The sequence below is a fragment of the Nerophis ophidion genome, unplaced genomic scaffold (genome assembly GCF_033978795.1).
Source record: "Nerophis ophidion isolate RoL-2023_Sa unplaced genomic scaffold, RoL_Noph_v1.0 HiC_scaffold_30, whole genome shotgun sequence".
Classification (NCBI taxonomy): Eukaryota; Metazoa; Chordata; class Actinopteri; order Syngnathiformes; family Syngnathidae; genus Nerophis; species Nerophis ophidion.
Window position 1 is genome coordinate 3,445,424 of NW_026906952.1, and position 24,069 is coordinate 3,469,492.

At 40.0% G+C, this 24,069-nt stretch overlaps 1 protein-coding gene across 1 annotated transcript; it reads right to left on the reverse strand.

Moving 5' to 3' along the window:
• Window positions 1-907: 907 nt before the first annotated feature.
• slc13a4 (solute carrier family 13 member 4) lies at window positions 908-17,914 on the reverse strand (the record flags this gene model as incomplete). Its single annotated transcript, XM_061892273.1, has 12 exons — window positions 908-2,090; window positions 10,684-10,821; window positions 12,423-12,584; window positions 12,653-12,768; window positions 12,823-12,932; window positions 12,998-13,099; window positions 16,529-16,630; window positions 16,728-16,847; window positions 16,925-16,939; window positions 17,042-17,226; window positions 17,721-17,801; window positions 17,872-17,914. Coding segments are annotated over 12 exons (1,312 nt in total), but the record flags the coding sequence as incomplete, so codon positions are not given.
• Window positions 17,915-24,069: the final 6,155 nt, after the last annotated feature.

The following is a 24,069-nucleotide window of genomic DNA, read 5'->3' on the forward strand; positions in this document are numbered from 1 at the left end:
CAGTCAACTACTACTAACATCACTATGAGCCCATTGACCTTCTAGAAACTTAAACTGCAGCTCAGCTCGCTCGCAGTTCTGGCTTGAGGTGAAGGCTAATTAGCTTTTAGCGTAACGTTAGCTCATTTTGTGGTGTGTGTGTTTTACGGACAAAAGTTTTGAATGGCAGGGTTGATAAAAATATAACATTTACTTAATAAAAGTCAACTACAGGCTTCCCAAATGCTGTAATAAATGAAGCATGATGAGTTGACCTGAAATTGTTTAATGTTGCACTTTTTATATGTAGAAGAAAAGTTTTGTCATTGTATTTATTCTGAGCAACAACTTGAGGCAGTTTAATGTGGATTAACGTGGGCAGAATTATTATAGTGTTCCCAATGTTAAAAGGATAAAGCCATTGTTTACAAAATTGGTAAATAAATAACCCCAAAAATTTATATTTTGTTGTTTTCTTACTGTACCGAAAATGAACCGAACCGTGACCTCTAAACCGAGGTAGGTACCGAACCCAAATTTTTGTGTACTGTTACACCCCTATGCTTAGTGTTTCACTGAAGCTGGATCTGTTTAGCACACATCTTCTAAAACTTGTAGATCATCCTTCATTGCTGCATGAAAACATTTATGGAGGCTTTCTTCCAGCTCTCTCTTCTTGCTGACTTGCTAGCGTTTATTTAGGAGTTAGAATGCATCAAAAAAGAAAAACATATGAGTTCTTGTACAAAATATTTGTGAATGGTAGACATTATTCCCCTTTTAGAACAGTGCTGGCTGCTGGGGTGGTAGCCCTGGCTTTTAGCTCAGTAGCTAGCACCCTTATTGCGTTTGTGGTCGACCTCGGTTCGAGTCCAGGATGAAACAGAAAGCAGGGACTGACCCAGGCCGGATTTTTTTCAATAAATAGAAGAAAAAAAAACAGTTTGGCTTCCGGGAGTTTATTCTTGTACACATTTGGTCTTCCTAACTGGCCAAAAAGCTTCAGACTTCAGCACAAGCCTGTATGTATTTACAAAAAGTAGGCATGAATAAATTACACACACTAAAATGAAGGCATCCTCTTGATTGTAACTATGCTAGGGTAAAAGCCATAAAATCCACACAGGTCATTGTCTAACTGTAAGGAAATATTCAACAGCTTGTAGACTTTTGTGCAGTACAGTGTTCATACTTTTAGCAGCAGATCTGAACATGAATGATCCTAACATGCTTCCCAATATCACTCATCACCAAGGCAACCAGTCTTATTATTCAACTGGGACACACTTTTTAGTCCACATTGATGTCCGTCATTCCATCAAAAGTCCTTATGTCCATAAAAGCACACAAAGAAGAACACGCTTACATTAAGTGTTTTCTGGAGCTGTTCTATTCATATAAAGGCACGGTTGAAGATAATTGCTGATATGTATACAGTGTGAGAACTTTGTAGCAGCATGAGATATTGTCGAGCGTTTTTATCTGCATAAACATTGATGCTTGCATGCATTCAAAGTATATATCTGCATAAACATTAATGCTTGCATGCATTCAAAGTATATATCTGCATAAACATTGATGCTAGCATGCATTGAAAGTATATATCTGCATAAACATTGATGCTTGCATGCATTCAAAGTATATATCTGCATAAACATTAATGCTTGCATGCATTCAAAGTATATATCTGCATAAACATTGATGCTTGCATGCGTTGAAAGTATATATCTGCATAAACATTGATGCTTGCATGCATTCAAAGTATATATCTGCATAAACATTGATGCTTGCATGCATTCAAAGTATATATCCGCATAAACATTGATGCTTGCATGCATTGAAAGTACAGCAGGCTTTACTGAAATGGGATGCGTCACAGGGCAAGTAAGAATGATGAAAATAGTAATTTGTCCCCACAAAAGTATCATTCTAGTAGAGTTCACATTACTTCCATTCCTTTGGTAGAAAGGCTGCTATAAGCCGCTGGTCACGTTGCTGGCCACGGCCCAGGCTGGGAAGTGGGTCAAATGAAAGAGTGGCACCCCCCACGTGGTGATGGCTAACATCACCACCGCCACACCAATCAGGTTCACCCCGAATCCTGCTTTCACCTGCGGAACATAGGAAGACGGGGCATAGATTCACAGAGGAACAATGAATATAAGACTGAGTAGCGTGTCCCAGTCCAGGACCACAACCGTCATCAGACACATATTTCATATATTTGGGTTTGTCTGTGCTGTCAAAAATAACAAGTTAACTCATGTGATTCAGCAGATTGCATGACTGATGTATACACGCAGATGAATGCATGAATGATGTACCCACGCAGATGAATGCATGAATGATGAATACACACAGATGAATGCATGAATGATGTATACACGCAGATGAATGCATGAATGATGAATACACGCAGATGAATGCATGAATGATGTATATACGCAGATGAATGCATGAATGATGAATACACGCAGATGAATGCATGAATGATGAATACACACAGATGAATGCATGAATGATGTATACACACGGATGAACGCATGAATGATGAATACACGCAGATGAACGCATGAATGATGTATACACACAGATGAATGCATGAATGATGTATACACGTAGATGAATGCATGAATGATGAATACACACAGATGAATGCATGAATGATGTATACACGCAGATGAATGCATGAATGATGAATACACGCAGATGAATGCATAAATGATGTATACACGCAGATGAATGCATGAATGATGTATACACACAGATGAATGCATGAATGATGAATACACACAGATGAATGCATGAATGATGTATACACACAGATGAATGCATGAATGATGTATACACGCAGATGAATGCATGAGATGATGTACACACGCAGATGAATGCATGAATGATGTACACACGCAGATGAATGCATGAATGATGTACACACGCGGATGAATGCATGAATGATGTATACACGCAGATGAATGCATGAATGATGTGTACACACAGATGAATCACGGCGTGTCGGTTGTTGTCATGCTCTCTGTGATCAGCTTAACCATTACAACACTGCAAAAGACCAGTGAGGAGATTCCACTAAAACTCATTCAAGTAACACAATGTTCCTGTATGATATTCTAACAATTTACACACACACACACACACACACACACACACACACACACACACACACACACACACACACACACACACACACACACACACATATATGTATATATGTATATATATATATATATATATATATATATATATATACAATTATTATTATTTTTTTTCCAAGATGGCGCTGCTGTAGTGGCTGCTGTAGGCAGGAGCTCTGTGCTCTTGTATCATCCTTTTGTGTTTCCCTCGTTTTCATGTCTTATTATATTTTTTTGCATTTTGGTCCGGGACCCTTTGGGACTGTGTGACAAGGGGTGGCACTTTCTTGACCTCTGTGGTGCTTTTTTTGTGGACTTCAGGATCTGCCTCCCGGGAGCCTTTTGGCCATGGAGACCAGCTGCAGGGTCTCTGCCACACCGGAGTCTGTTTGGAGGGACTGGAGGAGATGCGGATGAGGGGACAGGACAGCGGAGCTAGCACTGAGCGCTGGGACGGAGAGGCTTCGCGGTGTCTTGGCTGGGTGAGCAGGTGTCGGACACCTCAGTTTCCTTGGACGTATCCTCGCTCATCCATGCGGACTGGACACTGGCCGAGAGTGGAGTCGGCTGACTTGGTTTCTTTGTTGGGTCTGCTTCTGTCTCTGGCCATGCTCCCTCCTCCCCAGCGGATGATGGCGTGGAACACCGCAGCACCACAGTGTATATGTTTATTTTACTTTTTATTCATAGCTGTATGTAGAAGTGTCTGCTTGTATCTGCTGCTTTAATGTCTTTAATGTCCTCAGTCTTCTTTGATGTTTGATGTTTCCCTCTTACACACATGGAAGAGGGATGTGTTCTATGGCTATGAGTTGTTGTTTTTTTCCTTTGGCCTCAGTCTGCACCCCCACTCCAGGGCCCAGGCTAACACCGATTTTTTAAATTTTATTTTAATCTTCTATTCTTTTCTCCCCCCCCCCTTGTTTACCTGTATGTCATCTTTTTTGTAAGGGGCGCTGGAAGCCGGCAGACCTGTCAGCGATCCTGTTCTGTCTCCCTGTAATGTTTGTCTGATCTTGAATGGGATTGTGCTGAAAATTGTAATTTTCCTGAAGGAACTCTCCTGATGGAATAAATAAAGTACTATATATCTATCTATATATATATATATATATATATATATATATATATATATATATATATATATATATATATATATATATATATATATATATAGTAATATATATATGTATGTGTGTATATATATATATATATATATATATATATATAGTAATATATATATGTATGTGTGTATATATATATATATATATACATACATACATATATATATTACTATATATATATACATATATATATATAAGTATACGTATACAGTATATACATACATACTTGTGTACACATCTACAGTCATACATATATTATATATACATGCAGATATAAACATTTGTCTATACAAACATACATATGTATAGAAACACATTCATACACATATATAAACACACAAACACACATGTATATATATATATATATATATACATGCATATACATACATACATATATATATATTTGTACATATACACACACATTGATATTTTATTTGTATATACATACATGTATACGTACATACATATGTATATATACACATGTACACACATTATTATATGTATATATACACACATTTATACATACATTTTTATATATATATATATATATATATATATATATATATATATATATACAAACCCCACAAGCAGTGAAGTTGTCACGTTGTATAAATAAAAACAAAGATTTGCAAATCCTTTTCAACTTGTATTCAATTGAATAGACTGCAAAGACGAAACACAACGTTCCAACTGGAAATCACTGCACGTAAGCCATGATATTACACACCTTCCATCCCTCAGGCGCTACTGCATCAAAAAGCCACATCAGTGTGTAAAGGATATCACCACATGGGCTCAGGAACACTTGAGTAAACCACTGTCAGTAACTACAGTTGGTCGCTACATCTGTAAGTGCAAGTTAAAACTCTACTATGCAAAGCCAAATCCATTTATCAACAACACCCAGAACCGCTTCACTGGGCCCGAGCTCATCTAAGATGGACTGATGCAAAGTGGAAAAATGTTTTGTGTTCTGATGAGTCCACATTTCAAATTGTTTTCGGAAACTGTGGATGTAGTGGACTCCGGACCAAAGAGGAAAAGAACCATGGGGACTGTTCTAGGGTGAAAGTGTGGTAGTCAGCATGTGTGATGGTATGGGGGTGTATTAGTGATTGTTGTAGGGTGAATGTGTGGTAGTCAGCATGTGTGATGGTATGGGGGTGTATTAGTGATTGTTGTAGGGTGAAAGTGTTGTAGTCAGCATGTGTGATGGTATGGGGGTGTATTAGTGATTGTTGTAGGTTGAAAGTGTGGTAGTCAGCATGTGGGATGGTATGGGGGTGTATTAGTGATTGTTGTAGGGTGAAAGTGTGGTAGTCAGCATGTGTGATGGTATGGGGGTGTATTAGTGATTGTTGTAGGGTGAAAGTGTTGTAGTCAGCATGTGTGATGGTATGGGGGTGTATTAGTGATTGTTGTAGGTTGAAAGTGTGGTAGTCAGCATGTGGGATGGTATGGGGGTGTATTAGTGATTGTTGTAGGGTGAATGTGTGGTAGTCAGCATGTGTGATGGTATGGGGGTGTATTAGTGATTGTTGTAGGGTGAAAGTGTTGTAGTCAGCATGTGTGATGGTATGGGGGTGTATTAGTGATTGTTGTAGGTTGAAAGTGTGGTAGTCAGCATGTGGGATGGTATGGGGGTGTATTAGTGATTGTTGTAGGGTGAAAGTGTGGTAGTCAGCATGTGTGATGGTATGGGGGTGTATTAGTGATTGTTGTAGGGTGAATGTGTGGTAGTCAGCATGTGGGATGGTATGGGGGTGTATTAGTGATTGTTGTAGGGTGAATGTGTGGTAGTCAGCATGTGTGATGGTATGGGGGTGTATTAGTGATTGTTGTAGGGTGAAAGTGTTGTAGTCAGCATGTGTGATGGTATGGGGGTGTATTAGTGATTGTTGTAGGTTGAAAGTGTGGTAGTCAGCATGTGGGATGGTATGGGGGTGTATTAGTGATTGTTGTAGGGTGAAAGTGTGGTAGTCAGCATGTGTGATGGTATGGGGGTGTATTAGTGATTGTTGTAGGGTGAATGTGTGGTAGTCAGCATGTGTGATGGTATGGGGGTGTATTAGTGATTGTTGTAGGGTGAAAGTGTGGTAGTCAGCATGTGTGATGGTATGGGGGTGTATTAGTGATTGTTGTAGGGTGAAAGTGTGGTAGTCAGCATGTGTGATGGTATGGGGGTGTATTAGTGATTGTTGTAGGGTGAAAGTGTTCTAGGCAGCATGTGTGATGGTATGGGGGTGTATTAGTGATTGTTGTAGGGTGAAAGTGTGGTAGTCAGCATGTGTGATGGTATGGGGGTGTATTAGTGATTGTTGTAGGGTGAAAGTGTTCTAGGCAGCATGTGTGATGGTATGGGGGTGTATTAGTGATTGTTGTAGGGTGAAAGTGTTCTAGGCAGCATGTGTGATGGTATGGGGGTGTATTAGTGATTGTTGTAGGGTGAAAGTGTGGTAGTCAGCATGTGTGATGGTATGGGGGTGTATTAGTGATTGTTGTAGGGTGAAAGTGTTGTAGGCAGCATGTGTGATGGTATGGGGGTGTATTAGTGATTGTTGTAGGGTGAAAGTGTGGTAGTCAGCATGTGTGATGGTATGGGGGTGTATTAGTGATTGTTGTAGGGTGAAAGTGTGGTAGTCAGCATGTGTGATGGTATGGGGGTGTATTAGTGATTGTTGTAGGGTGAAAGTGTGGTAGTCAGCATGTGTGATGGTATGGGGGTGTATTAGTGATTGTTGTAGGGTGAAAGTGTGGTAGTCAGCATGTGTGATGGTATGGGGGTGTATTAGTGATTGTTGTAGGGTGAATGTGTGGTAGTCAGCATGTGTGATGGTATGGGGGTGTATTAGTGATTGTTGTAGGGTGAAAGTGTGGTAGTCAGCATGTGTGATGGTATGGGGGTGTATTAGTGATTGTTGTAGGGTGAATGTGTGGTAGTCAGCATGTGTGATGGTATGGGGGTGTATTAGTGATTTTTGTAGGGTGAAAGTGTTCTAGGCAGCATGTGTGATGGTATGGGGGTGTATTAGTGATTGTTGTAGGGTGAAAGTGTTGTAGGCAGCATGTGTGATGGTATGGGGGTGTATTAGTGATTGTTGTAGGGTGAAAGTGTGGTAGTCAGCATGTGTGATGGTATGGGGGTGTATTAGTGATTGTTGTAGGGTGAAAGTGTTGTAGTCAGCATGTGTGATGGTATGGGGGTGTATTAGTGATTGTTGTAGGTTGAAAGTGTGGTAGTCAGCATGTGGGATGGTATGGGGGTGTATTAGTGATTGTTGTAGGGTGAAAGTGTGGTAGTCAGCATGTGTGATGGTATGGGGGTGTATTAGTGATTGTTGTAGGGTGAAAGTGTGGTAGTCAGCATGTGTGATGGTATGGGGGTGTATTAGTGATTGTTGTAGGGTGAAAGTGTGGTAGTCAGCATGTGTGATGGTATGGGGGTGTATTAGTGATTGTTGTAGGGTGAAAGTGTTCTAGGCAGCATGTGTGATGGTATGGGGGTGTATTAGTGATTGTTGTAGGGTGAAAGTGTGGTAGTCAGCATGTGTGATGGTATGGGGGTGTATTAGTGATTGTTGTAGGGTGAAAGTGTTGTAGTCAGCATGTGTGATGGTATGGGGGTGTATTAGTGATTGTTGTAGGGTGAAAGTGTGGTAGTCAGCATGTGTGATGGTATGGGGGTGTATTAGTGATTGTTGTAGGGTGAATGTGTGGTAGTCAGCATGTGTGATGGTATGGGGGTGTATTAGTGATTGTTGTAGGGTGAAAGTGTGGTAGTCAGCATGTGTGCTGGTATGGGGGTGTATTAGTGATTGTTGTAGGGTGAATGTGTGGTAGTCAGCATGTGTGATGGTATGGGGGTGTATTAGTGATTTTTGTAGGGTGAAAGTGTTCTAGGCAGCATGTGTGATGGTATGGGGGTGTATTAGTGATTGTTGTAGGGTGAAAGTGTTGTAGGCAGCATGTGTGATGGTATGGGGGTGTATTAGTGATTGTTGTAGGGTGAAAGTGTGGTAGTCAGCATGTGTGATGGTATGGGGGTGTATTAGTGATTGTTGTAGGGTGAAAGTGTGGTAGTCAGCATGTGTGATGGTATGGGGGTGTATTAGTGATTGTTGTAGGGTGAAAGTGTGGTAGTCAGCATGTGTGATGGTATGGGGGTGTATTAGTGATTGTTGTAGGGTGAAAGTGTGGTAGTCAGCATGTGTGATGGTATGGGGGTGTATTAGTGATTTTTGTAGGGTGAAAGTGTTCTAGGCAGCATGTGTGATGGTATGGGGGTGTATTAGTGATTGTTGTAGGGTGAAAGTGTTGTAGGCAGCATGTGTGATGGTATGGGGGTGTATTAGTGATTGTTGTAGGGTGAATGTGTGGTAGTCAGCATGTGTGATGGTATGGGGGTGTATTAGTGATTGTTGTAGGGTGAAAGTGTGGTAGTCAGCATGTGTGATGGTATGGGGGTGTATTAGTGATTGTTGTAGGGTGAATGTGTGGTAGTCAGCATGTGTGATGGTATGGGGGTGTATTAGTGATTTTTGTAGGGTGAAAGTGTTCTAGGCAGCATGTGTGATGGTATGGGGGTGTATTAGTGATTGTTGTAGGGTGAAAGTGTGGTAGTCAGCATGTGTGATGGTATGGGGGTGTATTAGTGATTGTTGTAGGGTGAAAGTGTGGTAGTCAGCATGTGTGATGGTATGGGGGTGTATTAGTGATTGTTGTAGGGTGAAAGTGTGGTAGTCAGCATGTGTGATGGTATGGGGGTGTATTAGTGATTGTTGTAGGGTGAAAGTGTGGTAGTCAGCATGTGTGATGGTATGGGGGTGTATTAGTGATTGTTGTAGGGTGAAAGTGTGGTAGTCAGCATGTGTGATGGTATGGGGGTGTATTAGTGATTGTTGTAGGGTGAAAGTGTTGTAGTCAGCATGTGTGATGGTATGGGGGTGTATTAGTGATTGTTGTAGGGTGAATGTGTGGTAGTCAGCATGTGTGATGGTATGGGGGTGTATTAGTGATTGTTGTAGGGTGAATGTGTGGTAGTCAGCATGTGTGATGGTATGGGGGTGTATTAGTGATTGTTGTAGGGTGAAAGTGTGGTAGTCAGCATGTGTGATGGTATGGGGGTGTATTAGTGATTGTTGTAGGGTGAATGTGTGGTAGTCAGCATCTGTGATGGTATGGGGGTGTATTAGTGATTGTTGTAGGGAGAAAGTGTGGTAGTCAGCATGTGTGATGGTATGGGGGTGTATTAGTGATTGTTGTAGGGTGAATGTGTGGTAGTCAGCATGTGTGATGGTATGGGGGTGTATTAGTGATTGTTGTAGGGTGAATGTGTGGTAGTCAGCATGTGTGATGGTATGGGGGTGTATTAGTGATTGTTGTAGGGTGAAAGTGTGGTAGTCAGCATGTGTGATGGTATGGGGGTGTATTAGTGATTGTTGTAGGGTGAATGTGTGGTAGTCAGCATGTGTGATGGTATGGGGGTGTATTAGTGATTGTTGTAGGGTGAAAGTGTGGTAGTCAGCATGTGTGATGGTATGGGGGTGTATTAGTGGCCAAGGCATGGCTAACTTACACATCTGTGAAGGCACCATTCCTGTTGAAAGGTACATACAACATATGTTGCCATTCAAGCCACGTTATCATGGACGCCCCTGCTTATTTAAGCAAGCCAATGCCAAGCCACGTGGCTTCATAGTAAATCAGGAGACTGTTGAACAACTTAAGCTGTACATCAAGCAAGAATGGGAAAGAATTCCACTTCAAAAATGTGTCTCCTCAGTTACTGAGTGTTGTTCAAAGGAAAGGCCAGGGTTTTAGGGTTAGGGTTAGGGTTAAACCCTAACCCTAACCCGAATCCTAACACACTGGTAAAAATGCCTTTTTTGCAATGTGTTGCTGCCATTACATTCTAACTTCATGATTATTTACAAAAAAAATAATAAATACCATGAAATATCTTGTCTTTGCAGTCTATTCAATTGAATATAAGTTGAAAAGGATTTGTTGTATTCTCTTTTTATTTAACATTTACACAAGCTGACTACTTCACTGCTTTTGGCTTTCGTATAAAAATACACTTGGGCTGTCAAATGATTTTTTTTTTTTTTAAATCAGATCATTCGCATTTTGGAATTTGGATGAATCCTGATTGTTTACAGGTTTTTACTAGCATGCATGGTTCAAATGTGCTGAACACAAGAGTCCAGTATTTGGACACAAATGCAATGTTGTCATCTATGAATCTCTTGAAATGTTTTCCTTGAATGTGTTTGCACAAACAAGTGGGTAGCAGATGTTCTTTCAAGATGTAACTAGGAGCTGCACAGCTGTAAAAAGCAGGATGACAGCCAGTCTGTCCTTGGGGGGTGATGTGAGGGGCGGGGCTTACATAAGATGCTGCAGGTGCAAGAGAGTGCAAGTCCTACCATGTCGCTGATCTGCAGGTGTCCGTAGCTGAAGACGATGGCGTTAGGGGGGTTCCCCACTGGAAGCATGACCCCGAATGACACGCACATAGTGGAGGGGATTAAAGTGTGGAGGGGGTTGATGTGCAGGGTCTCTGACTGTGGAAAGTGGAAAACATGCAGTGAGAACTCAATGTTTGCTGCTACTTTCTCATGCACTCTCAATCATTATTCAAGGCCGAACTGGAAGGCAGTACTTCCAGGACACTTAAGTCTGTTGCAACAGAGCATATCTTTTCCACTGAGGGCCACGTTAAAATAATCAGAGCATGCGGGGGACATTTTTACAGTTTCGCTCATCTATCTGTCTACATAAAGTTGATTTTTTAATGTCTTGTGTCTTTTCAAACATTTTTTGGGGTGCAAATACAAAATATGTAGCACCCCCCCCCCCCCCCCCCCCAAAAAAGGAAAGTTGAATATTTCATGTGAAGTAATTGTAGCCTTTAATAGATCAATAATTCATAACAACATTGATTTTATTTCATCATAATGTTTTGAGCAATGACAGTTAAAAAAAAAATAACAACTAAAACTCTTGAGGATCCAAAAGGACTCATAAAAGAATTAAAAATAAAAGATGTATTTTTCTGTTTTAATTTTCAACATCTAAATCTGTACATCAACTTCACATGTATTCTTCAATGCTACGTTTGTTGTGTCACGCACACACGCTGGGCTTGCTGCTGCTGCAAGTGCATGCAGAAGATCCACTGCAAACCCCAGAGACTCCCACACACTCATCAAGCGGACCACGCCCCCTCTCCGCAGGCCACACCTGGTGCTAATGAAGGAGGGCAGTAGAAAGATGGCCGACGCTGACTCCTCGATGTCGGAACGTTAACTACTTTTTGTCGTGTCACCACCGCTGTTTCTCTTCTGGACCCATTTTGCCTTCCCGGATTCTCGACTTTGTTTCTGGACTTTGGACCCGCTCTCCTGCCTCTGACCTCGCTTGGACTTTGGACTCCCTCTGGCTTGCTCCCTCTGTGATTTGGACACCCTTTTCAGCCAACACGCACCTCAACAAACCTTACGGTATCTACATATGATAAATTCCACACATCGTCTTCCGTGCAAACACATAGTAGCATACACACTCCACGTAATCATCAAGTCTACAAATAAACCTGTTGAACTTGACAGTCCTTCGCTGTGCCGTCTCCTTCCCCAGTAGCAAACATAACAACGTTTTTATTATTTTTTAAATGTTGCTTTGTTGTTGTTTTTATGCCCTTTTTGTCATTACAAACTTAGTTTTTTATGGCAAACATACAAAATATGTCAAATGTTCCACCAAAATTGAACAAAGTGTAATATTTGACATGAAATTCAGTAATTAGATCCTTCAACAGGTCAATAATTCATAACAACGTTGATTTTAAATCATCAATGACGGTTCAAAAAAATGCCACTCCAATTGTCGGGGGTCAAAACGTGCGAAGAATAAGTCATAATAACAATAATAATTCTCCAGTCTGTGTGTATCAGCTTTTGTTTTATGCCTTTTTTGTTCAAGAAAACCCTGCTTTTTATGGCAAATAAACCAAAATATGTAATATTTTCCCCCCAAATGTAAAATAGTGGCATATAATCAATAATTCATAAGAACATTGATTTTGATTCATTATTACTTTTTCAGCAGTTTGCTCTTGTTTCCTATGACTTGGGTTGTGGTTATTTTGAAAGACAAGACAAACCAGCGCAGACAGGATGGGCAAGAAGACGGTCAGGGTCGCCGGGTTGGACGCAAACTCGGTGACCGCCGACACCAGCAGGCAGGCCAGCAGGGTGACGGCCCAGGGCGGGAGTCCGCTCATGGGCTCCAGCTGGCGGCCGATCCACACCGACAAGCCCGACACCTGCGGCAAGAATCCATTGAGCGTCAGGAGAAAAAAGACCTTGTGGCGGACTGCTGGGAATGTGACACCTTGCAGCCGGCAGCCAGGGCGTAGCCGCCGCCCACCAGGATGACGATCTCCCACGGCATCAGTCTCTGGAAGTCCTTCCAGGTGATCATGGGAGCCAGTGGATCCGACAGCGTACCTGTGGGACCTGATTAGTACACCTGCATGGAGCTAGAAGGTGATGCGCTTCTACCGGGGTCTCTGGAGCCGGAGGAGGACGAGGAGAAGGGTCGCCTGGCGGGAATGAGGAAGAGCAGGAAGCCCAGGAGGACAGACACCGTTGCATCGGTCCGGTAACCTTTTCTAAATTCACAGAGAAGACAATCAGCCGTTGCTTTTGTGGCTCTAAGAAACTGCTGTGTACTTGCTTCTCAAAAAGAGACGTCCAGCCGGGAACAAATCCTGGCTCTCTTGTGAACCACAGCAGAGTCATCAGGATGAAAAAAACCCCGGTGACCACCTCTGGGTAACTGCCAAACACACACAGTTAGAAGAAACATTGTTGATTACTATCTACTCTTTGGGATAAGCAGCTGAGATTGATGGACTTGGCTTCGGATTAGGGTGAACTTGGCATTGGGTTAGGGTGAACTTGGCATTGGGTTAGGGTGAACTTGGCATAGGGTTAGGGTGAACTTGGCATAGGGTTAGGGTGAACTTGGCATTGGGTTAGGGTGAACTTGGCATTAGGGTTAGGGTGAACTTGGCATTAGGGTTAGGGTGAACTTGGCATTAGGGTTAGGGTGAACTTGGCATTGGGTTGGGGTGAACTTGGCATTGGGTTGGGGTGAACTTGGCATTGGGTTGGGGTGAACTTGGCATAGGGTTGGGGTGAACTTGGCATTGGGTTGGGGTGAACTTGGCATTGGGTTAGGGTGAACTTGGCATTGGGTTAGGGTGAACTTGGCATAGGGTTAGGGTGAACTTGGCATAGGGTTAGGGTGAACTTGGCATTGGGTTAGGGTGAACTTGGCATTAGGGTTAGGGTGAACTTGGCATTAGGGTTAGGGTGAACTTGGCATTAGGGTTAGGGTGAACTTGGCATTGGGTTGGGGTGAACTTGGCATTGGGTTGGGGTGAACTTGGCATTGGGTTGGGGTGAACTTGGCATAGGGTTGGGGTGAACTTGGCATTGGGTTGGGGTGAACTTGGCATTGGGTTGGAGTAAACTTGGCATTGGGTTGGGGTAAACTTGGCATTGGGTTGGGGTGAACTTGGCATTGGGTTAGGGTGAACTTGGCATAGGGTTGGGGTGAACTTGGCATTGGGTTAGGGTGAACTTTAGATTAGATAGATAGTACTTTATTTATTCCGTCAGGAGAGTTCCTTCAGGAAAATTAAAATTTTCAGCACAATCCCATTCAAGTTTATACAAAAATTACAGGGAGACAGAACAGGATCGCTGACGGGTCTGCCGGCTTCCAGCGCCCCTTACAAAAAAGATGAGATAAAGGTAAACAAAGGGGGGGAGAAAAAAATAGAAGATTAAAATAAAATTTAAAAAATCGGTCTTTGCCTGGGCCCTGGAGAGAAGGTGCAGACTGAGGCCAAGGGAAAAAAAAAAAAAACAACAAAAAAAAAAAAACAACAACTCATTAGCATTAGGCATTAGGGCATTAGGGTTAGGGTGAACTTGGCATTGGGTTAGGGTGAACTTGGCATTGGGTTAGGGTGAACTTGGCATTAGGGTTAGGGTGAACTTGGCATTGGGTTAGGGTGAACTTGGCATAGGGATGGGGTGAACTTGGCATTGGGTTAGGGTGAACTTTAGATTAGATAGATAGTACTTTATTTATTCCGTCAGGAGAGTTCCTTCAGGAAAATTAAAATTTTCAGCACAATCCCATTCAAGTTTAGACAAAAATTACAGGGAGACAGAACAGGATCGCTGACGGGTCTGCCGGCTTCCAGCGCCCCTTACAAAAAAGATGAGATAAAGGTAAACAAAGGGGGGGGGGGGAAATAGAAGATTAAAATAAAATTTAAAAAATCGGTCTTTGCCTGGGCCCTGGAGAGGAGGTGCAGACTGAGGCCAAGGGAAAAAAAACAAATAAATAAAAAAACTAAAAAAACAACTCATTAGCATTAGGCATTAGGGTTAGGGTGAACTTGGCATTGGGTTAGGGTGAACTTGGCATTGGGTTAGGGTGAACCCTCAAATAATGAACACCTCCACACGATTTCTCCAACACAAGAAGTCTATCCCTTCCTATTCACTCGGGATGTAAATCTTGACGATAAAGTGGAGAGGTGTGACAAGATCCAACTACCTGCTCAGTGGTCTAGTGGTTAGTGTGTCTGCCTGCTATGGGGCGGCATAGCTCGGTTGGTAGAGTGGCCGTGCCAGCAACTTGAGGTTTGCAGGTTCGATTCCCGCTTGTGCCATCTTAGTCACTGCCATTGTGTTCTTGGGCAAGAGACTTTACCCACCTGCTCCCAGTGCCACCCACTCTGGTTTAAATGTAACTTAGATATTGGGTGTCACTAAGTAAAGTGCTTTGAGTCACTTGAGAAAAGCGCTATATAAATATAATTCACTTCACTGCCCTGAGATGGGTAGGTTGTGAGTTCAAACCCCGGCCGAGTCATACCAAAGACTATAAAAATGAGAGTCAATACCTCCCTGCTTGGCACTCAGCATCAAGGCTTAGAATTGGGGGTTAAATCACCAAAAATGATTCCCGAGCGCGGCCATCGCTGCTGCTCACTGCTCCCCTCACCTCCCAGGGGGTGATCAAGAGTGATGGGTCAAATGCAGAGGACAAATTTCACCACATATTGTGTGTGTGTGTGTGTGTGTGTGTGTGTGTGTGTGTGTGTCAATAATTCCTACTTGAATTTAACTTAACTTAACTTTAACTAAAACTTTGCGAGTGTAGTTTCTTTTCTGGCAATTTTATATATATATATATATATATATATACATATATATATATATATATATATATATATATATATATATATATGTGTATGTATATATATATATATATATATAATACTTAAAAAAAAAAATGTTGATATTGTACCATCCCTACTATGACAGTTATTACATGCAGTGAAAACTAATCTTTGGGCACCTGACGATTCGATCGGATAGTGATTTCTAATGTTTGAATTCAAAATCAATACTGAATTCCAACCAATTCTTGCAATATACTATTTGGAATAATAATTCAAATTAAACGTTTCCAAAACAGTTTGCAGGTTGGAAATGCTCCATCTGGTTGCATGGAGAAGGCCTAAAACAGCTTTTAAAATGTGATTCTAATAAAAAAAATAAATTAATAGATAAATAATAATAATTTTAAGTAGGTGCATACTAAGTAAGGGTGCATAAAAAATGAATTCACCTGTATTATGCATTTCTTATTGATTCCAATTTTAAATTAATTTATAGTTTTCAAATATCAATTTAAAAAAATACACACACACATATATATATATATATATATATATATATATATATATATATATATATATATATATATATATATATATATATATATATATATATATATATATATATATATATATATATATATATATATATATATATATATATATCCATCCAGGGACAAGTGGTAGAAAATCCATCCATTTTCTATCGCTTGACCCTTTTGGGGTCGTGGGGTTGTATGTATATATATATATATATATATATATATATATATATATATATATATATAATTTTTTTTTTTTAATAGCTTTTTAGGCCAACTCCATGCAACCAGAAATAGCTTTTTTAACCTGTTTTGAAAAGGTTTGATTATTATTATACTAAATAATACATTGCAAGAATCGGTTTGAATCAGGAACTGATTCTAAATTGAAAAGAAAGGAATGGGAATCGGATTGAAAGGTTAGATGCGCACCTGTATTACATACAGCAAGCACATTACCTGATGGGTCCCAGCTTTTCATATTCCTCCTGTATTCTCTTCTCTGACATCATCTCTCTCTTAGATTTGCGTTTCTTACTCAGAGAGCATGTTTCCTGGAAGCTGGACACACAATGATGACATCATTAGTGCACACACGCACACAGACAGACACACACACACACACAGACACACAACTACACTACACTCTCACACTCACTTGCAGCCCAGGAAGAGGAAGTGAAGCCACAGCCAGGTGAGGACCAGCATGATGATGGCGATGGGGAAACTGAAGATGAACCAGGTGCCAAAGTTGATGACTTTGGCGTCTGGGTAACGTCTGCAAATATTTTGCAGTGTGAGATGTCAAATGTGCCGACATTGCATATTACTGAGCACAAAGCATACAAAGCTGACCTTTGTCCCGGCCGGCTGCAATATGAAGGATTAGCGTTGAGAGTAAATGTGATTAGCAGGATCTCGGATCCCGCGCGAGCCCCCGAAGACGAGTCATAAGAAGATGAAAGTACGTACGTGTTGAACTGCTCGGCGAAGATGAGGTTGGTGGAGGTGCCGGTGATGGTAATGAGGCCGCCGATGGTGGCAGCGTAGGTGATGCTGAGCGTCAGACATTTGCAGATCATGTGATCTCTCTTGGTGGGGTACTGGGAGTCCCGCCTGGCCTTCACTCGCTTTACGTTTGGCATCTCCACGGCAACCTGACAGTGGGAATAAGAGTGTTTGGATTACATCTCCCGCCAAGAAATATCTCTTTTGCGACTGTAATACACTTTTCCACCACTTGTGGCAGTAATGACAAGATCAAACAAACAGAAGAAGTCTGGAGAAAAAGTCATCATGAAGTCTTTTCAGTGCACAAATTATGACTAAATTAATTAGGACTATTAATTAGGACTATTAATTTGCATTTAAATCTTACTGACACTTTTGTTGATCAAAAAAGCACTACAGCACTACATAATTATAGATGTTGTACATTTATTTGACTTCTTATGCAGTCTCCTTGATTAGTATTTGAGTGACCTAAGCCTAAGGTTTATGTGTTCAAAGAATTTGTGATGAACACATTTGACAAGGTGGTAAGATAGAATGATTTCAATCAAGTGTACGACAACTAAATCAATGTTAATATTTGAGCGGGGCCCAAGTCCCTCTGCAGTGGAAAAGAAGAAGACCCCCTGTAGTGTTGAACCTGCGGCAAATGTCCGTTGGTGTGCCTGATGAGCTCCTGGGTGGCGTTGGGAGTCGTTCCATTGGCCCCGCCGCTGGTGACCTGGGATCAAACCCAAACACACACGTCATCTTTCATGTCCACTTGTGAAAGAAGATCATCTGATTCTGACCTGGCAAAGTGCAGACAGCTCCAGTGTGTTCTTGCAGTCATTGCTGGAGGTGCACACAACGTTGCAGCCATGAGACCAACAAAATCAACTTCAACACTCAAAACTCCATAAATAACACAATGTTACATTAAAACTCCATAAATAACACAATGTTACATTAAAACTCCATAAATAACACAATGCTACATTAAAAGTCCATTTATAACACAATGTTCCATTAAAAGTTAATAAATAACACAATGTTCCACTAAAAGTCCATATATAACACAATGTTCCATTAAAAGTCCATATACATACAACACAATGTTTCTATTAAAAGTCCATATATAACACAATGTTCCATTAAAAGTCCATATATAATACAATGTTCATGTATAACACAATGTTCCATTAAAAGTCCATATATAACACAATGTTCATATACAACACAATGTTGCATTAAAAGTCCATATACATACAACACAATGTTCCATTAAAAGTCCATATAAAACACAATTTTCATATATAACACAATGTTCCATTAAAAGTCCATATATAACACAATGTTTCTATTAAAAATCCATATATAACACAATGTTCATATATAACACAATGTTCCATTAAAAGTCCATATATGACACAATGTTCCATTAAAAGTCCATATAAAACACAATGTTCATATATAACACAATGTTCCATTAAAAGTCCATATATAATACAATGTTCATATATAACACAATGTTCCATTAAAAGTCCATATATAACACAATGTTTCTATTAAAAATCCATATATAACACAATGTTCATATATAACACAATGTTCCATTAAAAGTCCATATATAATACAATGTTCATATACAACACAATGTTCCATTAAAAGTCCATATATAACACAATGTTTCTATTAAAAATCCATATATAACACAATGTTCATATATAACACAATGTTCCATTAAAAGTCCATATATAACACAATGTTCCATTAAAAGTTCATATATAACACAATGTTCCATTAAAAGTCCATATATAACACAATGTTCATATATAACACAATGTTCCATTAAAAGTCCATATATAACACAATGTTCATATATAACACAATGTTCCATTAAAAGTCCATATATAACACAATGTTCCATTAAAAGTCCATATATAACACAATGTTCATATGGTAAGTAAGTAAGTAAGTAAGTACTTGTATAGCGCTTTTCTACCCCTTTTTAAAAGGAACCCAAAGCGCTTTGACAGCATTTCCACATTCGCCCATTCACACACACATTCACAGACTGATGGCGAGAGCTGCCATGCAAGGTGCTCACCAGGACCCATCAGGAGCAAGGGTGAAGTGTCTTGCCCAAGGACACAACGGACGTGACTAGGATGGTAGAAGGTGGGGATTGAACCAATAACCCCTTGTCTAATAGCGCCAAACTTGGCACAGGTGAAGCTCAGGGCAAACTCACATGACCTAGCTAGGGCGGTTGCGCCGGCGACCCCAAGCGTCGCCACAGCGGCCAATCAAATATGGCCGCCACCTGTAATAGCCTTTGTTTCTAACATTTGAAAGAGATGAGCTACAAATGTAAACTTGGTGTATTTCATGTGTTATGACAATTACAAATGTTAGAATTAGGGGTGTGGGAAAAAAAATCGATCCGAATTTGAATCGCGATTCTCACGTTGTGCGATTCAGAATCGAATCTCATTTTAAAAAAATTTCAAAAATATATTTTTAAATCAATCCAACAAAACAATACTCAGCAATACCATAACAACGCAATCCAATTCCAAAAGCAAAGCTGAGCCAGCAACACTCAGAACTGCAATAAACAGAGCAATTGAGAGGAGACACAAACACCACACAGAACAAACCAAAAGTAGTGAAACAAAAGTGAATATTATCAACAACAGTATCAATAATAGTTATAATTTCAGCATCCTAATTGACATTATCGTTAGACATTTATAAAAATAAATATAAAAACAACACTGTGTCCAATATTTTCACAAAGATAAAATAAGTCATATTTTTGGTTTGTTTAATAGTTAAAACAAATGTACATTATTGCAATCAGTTGATAAAACATTGTCCTTTACAATTATGAAAGCTTTTTACAAAAATCTACTACTCTGCTTGCATGTCAGCAGACTGGGGTAGATCCTGCTGAAATCTATGTATTGAATGAATATAGAATCCTTTTAAATCGTGAAAAAAATAGTTTTTGAATTGAGAATACTGTTGAATTGATAAAAAAAAAAAAAATCGATTTTGAATCGAATCGTGACCCCAAGAATCGATATTAAATCGAATCGTGGGACACCGGAAGATTCGCAGCCCTAGTTAGAATGCTGATTTTTATTTATGGGTGTGTCTAGACCCCTACTTTGCATATTTCCAAGGGGCGTTTTGCTACTCTGGAGACATTTGGACGTACAGAAACTTGGGCAGTGTTATGAGTCAACTCTGGTGCAACATGCATGATTCATTTCTAATGTTTATATGAAATGTTCACATATCACACAATGAATACCACTGGTATGGGGATGACTGGATCGAAGCTTTCTAAGACATAATAAGAAGGAGACAGCATGATCCTAGTGCTTTCTGCCCCTTTTAAACACGAGAACTACAACAGTAGCTTCTGAAGCGTTTGTGGTATTTGGCCTTATTTGATACAAGTGTTGATGCCATACCTGAACCATCATTCAATGGATCAATTGCGACATTTATACATGAAGGTATAGCATTCGCAATTTCAATGAAATCTTTGAGATCTTTTTAATTTTGGGTGTATGTAAAGGGTCATCAGACTGTAATTGGCAGAGACAACATACGTCCCAATTGATGCTGCTGCTGCTGCTACTATTACTATCAGATGATGTGGAAGCCATATTGTTTGATAATAGCTTCCCTGAAGTATGCATTACATGAAAATAAAGTTGGGGGGTGTAACACTGACTTTCTCTACTTTTACTAATGTTACAATTAAATATATATATGTAGCTTTACATTCTATCTGTGTTAAAATCTATGTGCAATACATTAGGGTAGACAGTGGCTATGTTGTTAATATGGAAATAAAGTGCTCTAATAAATAAATGATCGTAAATCTGATCGTTCCAGTATGTTTTTGATGCTCCAAAAACCTAAAATAGTTGGCCAAAAGTATCAAAAATTAAGGAACACTTAATTTTTTGGGGGCGGCATGGCGTAGTGGGTAGAGCGGCTGTGCCAGAAACCTGAGGATTGCAGGTTCGCTTCCCACCTATTGACATCCAAATCGCTGCCGTTGTGTCCTTGGGCAGGACACTTCACCCTTGCCCCTGGTGCCGCTCACACTGGTGAATGAATGATGAATGAATGATTGGTGGTGGTCGGAGGGGCCGTAGGCGCAAACTGGCAGAGTCTACTCCAAGGCAGCTGTGGTTACAAATGTAGCTTACCACCACCAGGTGTGAATGAATGATGGGTTCCCACTTCACTGTGAGCGCTTTGAGTATCTAACAATAGAAAAGCGCGATATAAATCTAATCCATTATTATTATTATTATTTTTACATAGCCACTGTGGAGAGGCAGAACCGACGGGCCGACGGCGGGGCAGGACATGCTGTGGCCCTGCTCAAGATGGCGGCCAGGAGGCGGAGAATGAGGCGGAACGAAGAGGCGGGGCGTGCCGGGAGCGACGCAGCAGCAATCAAGATCAGGTGCGTGGCTCACAATCTGCCTATCTCCTCGCAGTGTATAAAAGGGGAGAAGGAGGAAAGATCAAGGAGGAAGAGGTGGAGTGTCCGCAGCAGATACAGCAGTGCCAGAAGAAACAAGAACGATCCGAGAATGAGCCCCAGACGAGGACGACGACAACGGCAGCTGAAAAGCCGACCGGAACGAGCAGCGGAGAAGGAGCTGAAAAGCAACCTAAACGGCACAGAAGCTTTCTTATTTGAAAAAATAAAAGAGCCAAACCTAAATAAAACACAATGTATTTCCTGGGTGGTCCACGCAACCCACACGATGACGGCAGGAGTCGTTCACAGCCGCCATCTTGGAAATATGCTAATTAGGTGTCCAGACACACCCAATCATAAAGATGATTTTTCCATCATATTTCTAATTGTCAAAAAACACGAAATAGACACCATGTTTGGATTTGTAGCTCATCTGGTTCAAATGTAGAGGCCAAAGGCGTGTTCAGGTAGTGGCCATATTGGATCAGCCGCTGTGGCGACCGCAAAGGCCACCGGCGCGGGCGCCCCAGCCAGACCACCCGAGCATGCCCTGAGCGACACCTGTGCCAAAATTGGCACTCCCAGACAGAAGTGAACAAAAACACCGTAAAATCTCCCTAAGGGCCCCCACTAGTATGGCAAAGTCAAATTTAAAGTCATGTGCGAGTGGTCACAATATATAACACAATGTTCCATTAAAAGTCAATTTTTAACACAATGTTCCATTCAAAGTCCATATATAACACAATGTTCCATTAAAAGTCCATATATAACACAATCTTCATATATAACACAATGTTCCATTAAAAGTCCATATATAACACAATGTTCCATTAAAAGTCCATATATAACACAATCTTCATATATAACACAATGTTTCTATTAAAAGTCCATATATAACACAATGTTCCATTAAAAGTTCATATATAACACAATGTTCCATTAAAAGTCCATATATAACACAATGTTCCATTAAAAGTCCATATATAACACAATCTTCATATATAAAACAATGTTCCATTAAAAGTCCATTTTTTACACAATGTTCCATTAAAAGTCCATATATAACACAATGTTCCATTAAAAGTCCATATATAACACAATCTTCATATATAACACAATGTTCCATTAAAAGTCCATATATAACACAATGTTCCATTAAAAGTCCATGTATAACACAATGTTCCATTAAAAGTCAATTTTTAACACAATGTTCCATTAAAAGTCCATATATAACACAATGTTCATATATAACACAATGTTTCTATTAAAAGTCCATATATAACACAATGTTCCATTAAAAGTCCATATATAACACAATGTTCCATTAAAAGTCCATATATAACACAATGTTCATATATAACACAATGTTCCATTAAAAGTTCATATATAACACAATGTTTCTATTAAAAGTCCATATATAACACAATGTTCCATTAAAAGTCCATATATAACACAATGTTCATATATAACACAATGTTCCATTAAAAGTTCATATATAACACAATGTTTCTATTAAAAGTCCATATATAACACAATGTTCCATTAAAAGTCCATATATAACACAATGTTCCATTAAAAGTCCATATATAACACAATGTTCCATTAAAAGTCCATATATAACACAATATTCATATATAACGCAATGTTTCTATTAAAAGTCCATATATAACACAATGTTCCATTAAAAGTCCATATATAACACAATGTTCCATTAAAAGTTCATATATAACACAATGTTCCATTAAAAGTCCATATATAACACAATGTTCCATTAAAAGTTCATATATAACACAATGTTTCTATTAAAAGTCCATATATAACACAATGTTCCATTAAAAGTTCATATATAACACAATGTTCCATTAAAAGTCCATATACAACACAATGTTCCATTAAAAGTTCATATATAACACAATGTTCATATACAACACAATGTTCACATATAACACAATGTTCCATGAAACCCAATCGTGCCTCGGACCCTAACCCTAACCCATTGTGGACCGCCCCCCCCCCCCCCCCCACCAGAGTCAATGGCCTTGTTTTTCAGCAAATGATCCCGTCTTTCCAAACTGACTGTCATGACCTGTCTCATGTCCCGTCTTGGTTTAGTCGACACAACACTTCCACTTTCTTTCTTGTTTGCCGTTGTCCACACTTGCAGGTCCAGTTAGGCCAGGGGTGTCCAAACTCCGGCCCTCGGACCAAGTGCGGCCAGCAGGTGTTTTCAGTTTGACCGACAAGACATCACAAGTTTATTAAGGAATCCCTCCATTTTAAAAATCTGACAGCATTGCCAGTAATTAGGGTTCATGACCACGAATTGCACTTTGAGGTGTAGACAGCACAGCCTTTTTATACAAAGTACACAAGCAGTGAAGTAGTCAGCTGGTGTAAATAGTAAATAAAAAGAGAATACAACAAATCCTTTTCAACTTATAAATAGTAAATAAAAAGAGAATACAACAAATCATTTTCAACTTATAAA